At 39.8% G+C, this 7,293-nt stretch overlaps 1 protein-coding gene across 3 annotated transcripts in view; it reads left to right on the top strand.

Annotated features, from left to right (window-relative positions):
* Positions 1 to 3,334: 3,334 nt before the first annotated feature.
* Positions 3,335 to 7,293, top strand: part of LOC115153050 (kinase non-catalytic C-lobe domain-containing protein 1) — an 80,822-nt gene continuing 76,863 nt past the window's right edge. For all 3 annotated transcript variants that reach the window (XM_029698082.1, XM_029698080.1, XM_029698083.1), the window contains exon 1: positions 3,335 to 3,783. In XM_029698082.1, coding sequence (XP_029553942.1) covers positions 3,679 to 3,783 — 105 coding nt within the window. In that variant the 5' untranslated portion in view covers positions 3,335 to 3,678. The remainder of the gene's footprint in view (positions 3,784 to 7,293) is intronic.

Here is a 7,293-nt window from a genome sequence, read left to right as displayed (position 1 = left end):
TTTTTTGCACCTGTTACTGAAATGGTTGTTCAAGTTTAAATGGCTTAGGAAGTCTCCTCACACTCTTCCTAACTCTGGCAGTAATTAAGAACGCAGGTTGTGGGTGATTTATTTATTTTTTTACACTGTTGGAACTGGCTGGATACCAATAAGAATTACACAACATTTTGCAGGCCATCATAATGTGACTTGCAGGTAGGGTTGAAAACAGTAATGGGGAAATGAAGCTTTCTGAAGCGTTGAGGCTTTCCAGACAATTGCGTCTAATAGATTCATTACTCGAGGCTTTGATCAACAGAATGTACACTAGTGGCACCTGCTGGTCAAAATAATTTAGAGCAACCAAATTATTATAGATGACACCGTAGCAGGTGAACATTGTTGCCTTTTTATCGTTTACCAAACCAATACCAAACCAATAAGGTGGATGTTTGACCAAATGAAGCTTCGGACATCATTGATCACGTGATTCTGATAAAGTGATACTGTCATCGGCACACTGCTTAGCGATTTCGACGCATGCCTCGGAGCTCCCGGTATCAAACGTAACATCACAAGTTTCTATAGTGAACAAAAATCTAAACGCAACATGCAACAATTTCAAAGATTTTACTGAGTTACAGTTCATATAAGGAAATGTAGGCCCTAATCTATGGATTTCACACGACTGGGAATGTAGATATGCATCTGTTGGTCACAGATACCTTAAAAATATAAGGGAGTGGATCAGAAAACCTGTCAGTATCTGGTGTAACCACCTATTTCCTCATGTAGCACGACATATCTCATCAAGGCAAAGGGTGGCTATTTTGAAGAATCTCAAATATAAAATATATTTTGATTTGTTTAACACTTTTTTGGTTACTACATGATTCTATATGTGTTATTTCATAGTTTTGATGTCTTCGCTATTATTCTACAATGTAGAAAATAGTAAAGATAAAGAAAAGCCCTGGAATGAGTAGGTGTGTCCAAACTTTTGACTGTTACTGTATATATATATAGATACTGCACTGTTGGAGCTAGGAACACAAGCATTTCGCTACACCTGCAGTAACATCTGCTAAATATGTGTATGTGAACAATAAAATGTGATTTGAACATTTGATTTGATTTGGAACCAGGATTTTCTGAAAATGTGGGAATTTTGCAACCCTACTTACAGGCCTGATGTGGCTGGTAAACCACGAGTTTCAGGCCACCATATTAGGGTAAAGCTAGGCCTCAAAATATGGCCTGATGAGATATGTAAATAGTTTAATTATAATGATAACATATGCCTAGGGCTTCACTTGGTTAAAGCCACTACTGAAAATGCATGAATCCAACAACCATGTCTCTGTCACTAGCAAATACAGTCATAGGTATGAACTCTTCAATTCACTGGAAAAAGCAAGCACAATTACATTGGAGCAGTGGTTTACTGGGGGCATTACTCAAAATGTTCACGCTTACTCAACTCAAATCTGGACCCCCGCAGTGACTCTATCTGTTTGAGTAATGATACATTATCACTTTAAGTAACTTTACTCAGATACAGTTGAAGTCGGAAGTTTACATACACTTACGTTGGTGTCATTAAAACTTGTTTTTCAACCACTCCACAAATTTCTTGTTAAATTGTAGACCTCCACAAGTCTGGTTCATCCTTGGGAGCAATTTCCAAACACCTGAAGGTACAAACAATCTGTACAAACAATAGTATGCAAGTATAAACACCATGGGACCACGCAGCTGTCATACAGCCGTCATCTCTCCTAGAGATGAACGAACTTTGGTGCAAAAAGTGCAAATCAATCCCAGAACAACAGCAAAGGACCTTGTGAATATGCTGGAGGAAACAGGTACAAAAGTATCTATATCTACAGTAAAACGAGTCCTATATTGACATAACCTGAAAGGCCGCTCAGTAAGGAAGAAGCCACTGCTCCAAAACCGCCATAAAAACAGCCAGACTACGGTTTGCAACTGCACATGGGGACAAAGATCGTACTTTTTGGAGAAAAGTCCTCTGGTCTGATGAAACAAAAATTAACTGTTTGGCCATGATGACCATCGTTATGTTAGGAGAAAAAGGAGACGCTTGCAAGCCGAAGAACACCATTCCAACCGTGACGCACGGGGGTGGCAACATCATGTTGAACTGGTGCTTTGCTGCAGGAGGGACTGGTGCACTTCACAAAATAGATGGCATCATGAGGGAGGAAATTTAAGTGGATATTTTGAAGCAACATCTCAAGACATCAGTCAGGAAGTTAAAGCTTGGTCGCAAATGGGTCTTCCAAATGGACAACGACCCCAAGCATACTTCCAAAGTTGTGGCAAAATGGCTTAAGGACAACAAAGTCAAGGTATTGGAGTGGCCATCACAAAGCTCTGACCTCAATGCTATAGAAAATTTGTGGGCAGAACTGAAAATGTGTGTGCGAGCAAGGAGGCATACAAACCTGACTCAGTTACACCAGCTCTGTCAGGAGGAATGGGCCAAAATTCACCCAACTTATTGTGGGAAGCTTGTGGAAGGCTACCCAAAATGTTATACCCAAGTTAAACAATTTAAAGGCAATGTTACCAAATACTAATTGAGTGTATGTAAATGTATGACCCACTTGGGAATGTGATGAAAGAAATAAAAGCTGAAATAAATCATTCTCTCTACTATTATTCTGACATTTCACATTCTTAAAATAAAGTGGTCATCCTAACTGACCTAAGACAGGGAATTTTTACTAGGATTAAATGTCAGGAATTGTGAAAAACTGAGTTTAAATGTAGTTGGCTAAGGTGTATGTAAACTTCCGATTTCAACTGTATATTAAGTGCAACTGGTTTCTTCAAACGTTTTTAGTAATTACAGCACACTGAGGTTGACAGTGGTGCATGTATCCCAATATTCCATTTAGGCCTATTGTATTTATATATATTGACTTAGCCTACAATTTCGGCAATTAAATGTTAAATAATACCAGTGCAGCATAAGTAACCAGTGCAAGCAGGTGTGATTTTGCACTTGGCGATTACATGAGTAACACCTTAAAAATGCAGTTTGCAATTAATGTCACTCGTGAGAATGAGTGCAAAATAATGTAGGACAGCAAAGGCTATACCGTTCTAAGTCACTTAATGGCACGCTATTCCAGTATTGCTTTGATGCAGATCGCGGCGCCGTACGTGAATGGAATCTTGTAAATAGGCTACCCTTCTTCAAAACAAATTATGGTACATAGTGTAGCTTCGTAGCCCTTACTAGGAGGACTTGGGAACTGCAGTTCATTATCGCAATGTCGGTTATTTTTGTGGAGGTGTGGCAGTCGTTGCCATGACAGCATATAGTTGGCAAACTCCCTTGTTGCCGTTGATTATTGGCAGTCCACATTCAAACGCTGTCTTTCGCTTGTTTTGGAATGAAAATAACTGCAGTGACACCGACCGTTTTGTTGAATGACGCATCATGTTGCGGGTGGTAGTGGAAGGACGGGGAACATTCTAAAAAAGTAGCCCGCACTGTTCGTGTTTGGACCACGTATTCAGGCATGTAATCTTTCCTGACTCAATACAGTTTTGCCAGGACACCAAGGGAGGGAACGCTTTAGGCTACAGTAGGCTAAGGGCTATGAGTGTGAAACTGCACACACACAATTCTACAAATATCCAGAGTCTTGTTCAAAACTAAATACAATGGGGACATCTGGAACTGATGCAGTCGAATTCTCAGGGGAAGATGAGGAAGAAGAGGAGGAATACAATGAATTTGAGCATCTACCTGCACTCCTTGAAGATGAGGTGAGAGTGAATATTTATGTTTACATTATTATCATCATAAATATTATTGTTCTCTCATTGGTATATATTAACTAAGCTTGAATAATGTAGGCTACCAACAAAATTGTGGACTGAGGGTCCCCAAGGGACTGACTTTATTGTCTGTGAAATATATGCAGCTGGGCTATGTTACTTGTGCAGTCCCAATAGATAGGCTGACCTATATGCTCTTCACCAAGTGATTTAAGGATTGAAGAAGACATGTTGTTTTATAAGGTCTAATCAAATCAACAGCATGCTCTCAGTCTCAGGACACTAAGATCAGATTAATGTCTGTGATCTTTCCTTATAACTCTCATGGTGATCAAAGACCATAATTATACTGTGGGACATAGGTATTAACCACTGCTGTGTCCTCTCATGGCTTTAAATTGATAATCTGGAGATTCATTACAACATTAAAATACTACCCTGCCTGTTTTCATCTCCCAGTTTGAGTTTTAAAGTACCTGCCCCGTGAAAATCGAACTTTTCAAAGTTAATATTCTGTTAACTCATATCCAAATAATGTGGTTGACTCGTCCTATACTCATATTTGTGGCCAAAGCATAAATTGGAGAAAAAAACCACAAAAACCCTACCTTTACCTTGTATCTCAAACCAACCGTTTAAAAAAAATGCTTGCTATTTCCTCATAGAACATGATGTCATCTCCCTGAGGAGAATGAGCTGGCCAATCAGTGGTCTACTCGCACATATATGATATACAGTACCAGTCAAAACCTACTCATTCCAGGGTTTTTCTTTATTTTTACTATTTTCTAAATTGTAGAATAATAGTGAAGACATCAAAACTATGAAATAATGCACATAGAATCATGTAGTAAACAAATCAAAACATATTTTAGATTCTTCAAAGTAGCCACCCTTTGCCTTGATCACAGCTTTGCACACTCTTGGCGTTTTCTCAACCAGCTTCATGAGGTAGTCACCTGGAATGCATTTCAATTAACAGGTGTTACTTGTTAAAAGTTAATTTGTGGAATTTCTTTTCTTCTTAATGCGTTTGAGCCAAACAGTTGTGTTGTGACAAGGTATACAGAAGGTATACAGAAGATAGCCCTATTTGGTGAAAGACCAAGTCCATATTATGGCAAGAACATCTCAAATAAGCAAAGAGAAACGACAGTCCATCAATAGTTTAAGACATGAAGGTCAAGAACTTTGAAAGTTTCTTCAAGTGCAGTCGCAAAAACCATCAAGCACTATGATGAAACTGGCTCTCATGAGGACCGCCACAGGAAAGGAAGACCCATTAGACCGGTGGAATTATGTCCTTTGGTCTGAGGGGGTCCAAATTTAAGATTTTTGGTTCCAACCGCCGTGTCTCTGTGAGATACAGAGTAGGTGAACAGATGATCTCCGCATGTGTGGTTCCCACCGTGAAGTATGGAGGAGGAGGTGTGATAGTGTGGGGGTGCTTTGCTGGTGACACTGTCAGTGATTTATTTAGAATTAGAGTCACACTTAACCAGCATGTCTACCACAGCTTTTTGCAGATATACGCCATCCCATCTGGTTTGCGCTTAGTGGAGCTATCATTTGTTTTTCAACAGGACAATGACCCAACACACCTCCAGGCTGTGTAAGGGCTATTTGACCAAGAAGGAGAGTGATGGAGTGCTGCATCAGATGACCTGGCCTCCACAATCACCCGACCTCAACCCAATTGAGATGGTTTGGGATGAGTTGGACTGCAGAGTAAAGGAAAAGCAGCCAACAAGTGCTCAGCATATGTGGGAACTCCTTCAAGACTGTTGGAAAAGCATTCCAGGTGTAGCTGTTTGAGAAAATGCCAAGAGTGTGTAAAGCTGTCGTCAAGGCAAATGGTGGCTACTTTGAAGAATTTAAAATGTAAAATATATTTTAATTTGTTTAACGCTTTTTTGGTTACTAAATGATGCCATATGTGTTATTTCATGGTTTTGCTGTCTTCGCTATTATTCTACAATGTTGAAAATAGTAAAAATAAAGAAAAACCCTTGACTGAGTAGGTGTGTCCAAGCTTTTGACTGGTACTGTATGTCCACACCATTCTATTGTTTTAAATAGATATATATTTTTGTACCTTTATTTAACTAGGCAATTCAGTTAAGAACAAATTCTTATTTTCAATGACGGCCTACTGGGGAACAGTGGGTTAACTGCCTTGTTCAGGGGCAGAACGACAGATTTTTACCTTGTCAGCTTGGGGATTCAATCTTGCAACCTTTTGGTTACAAGTCCAACGCTCTAACCACTAGGCTACCTGCCACCCCAGGGTACGCATACACCATTCCAACACAGACATTTACATTACATTTTAGTCATTTAGCAGACGCTCTTATCCAGAGCGACTTACAGTAGTGAATGCATACATTTCATACATTTATTTTTTTTTTCTCTGTGCTGGCCCCCCGTGGGAATAGAACCCACAAACCGGGCGTTGCAAACACCATGCTCTACCAACTGAGCTACAGGGAAGGCAGAAAAGCTACCTTTTAACATACTGAATCAGCATTTTTTGGAAGGAAAACTATTTCACTCATATTGTAAGTAATTATAGTTCCAATGTTAAGCAATGTACAGTGTGCAGTATGATTCTGTGCAGAACAGTTATTCACAGTTTTTCGCTCTGGAAGTTTTGAGCTGCAAGGGCTTTTGCAAGTGTGGCGACTCCGCAGAGACACTGGAGGGTAATCTTGAGTGGAAGGCGGTATGTGTGGGGTCAGCCTGCCAGATGCATTCAGCTGTAGCCTACACACAAGGGGAACAAGTGTAAACTTAGTCACATTTGACCTTTGAGTACTATGGGATGAATTAAACCACTAACAATTCACCATGATTTCCCTCGATTACTTAGTCACCCACTTAGAAGCCCAACCACAAAAAAAATCACTCACTACTTCACTCTTCTTTTCTTTCCCTCTTATTCTCTCTCCTTCTCTAAACTTTTGAGGAGTTCCACCAGTGCAGATTTGGTCTCATTTAGAGCTCTTGGAGTGAGAGGGAAAGTTACGCAGACCTGCAAATTTAACTTGAGGAGAGAGGGAGAGACTCAATGTTTCTCTGCACTGTTCTCAAGGGAAACAGTCTATTTATGGCCTTTTGCTGCTGCTTAAAGTGACAGTTTTCTGCCCTATTATTGTGCCATATTCTACAGCATTGTAGGTGCGCTTTATTCACCTTCCGAAACAAATATTTTGTAACTGACAGACAACCATCTTTTAGATCTCTCTCAGATCAATTGAAGAGGTACTTTAAAGAGGAATATTCTGTCTTCACCCCAGTTCCATCTTTTTAAATGTTCGAAAAAAACGGTAAAAAAAAGGGTTATTCGGCTGTCCCATAGGAGAACCCTTTTTGGTTCCAGGTAGAACCCTTTTGGGTTCCATGTAAAATACTCTGCGGGAATGGGTTCTACATGGAACCAAAAAAGTTCTATCTTAAACCAAAAATGGTTATTCAAAGGGTTATTCTATGGGGACAGCT

The sequence above is a fragment of the Salmo trutta genome, chromosome 18, assembly GCF_901001165.1.
Source record: "Salmo trutta chromosome 18, fSalTru1.1, whole genome shotgun sequence".
NCBI classification, from domain to species: domain Eukaryota; kingdom Metazoa; phylum Chordata; class Actinopteri; order Salmoniformes; family Salmonidae; genus Salmo; species Salmo trutta.
Note: the sequence above shows the minus strand (reverse complement) of the source record. Positions and strands in the feature narration are given on the sequence as shown.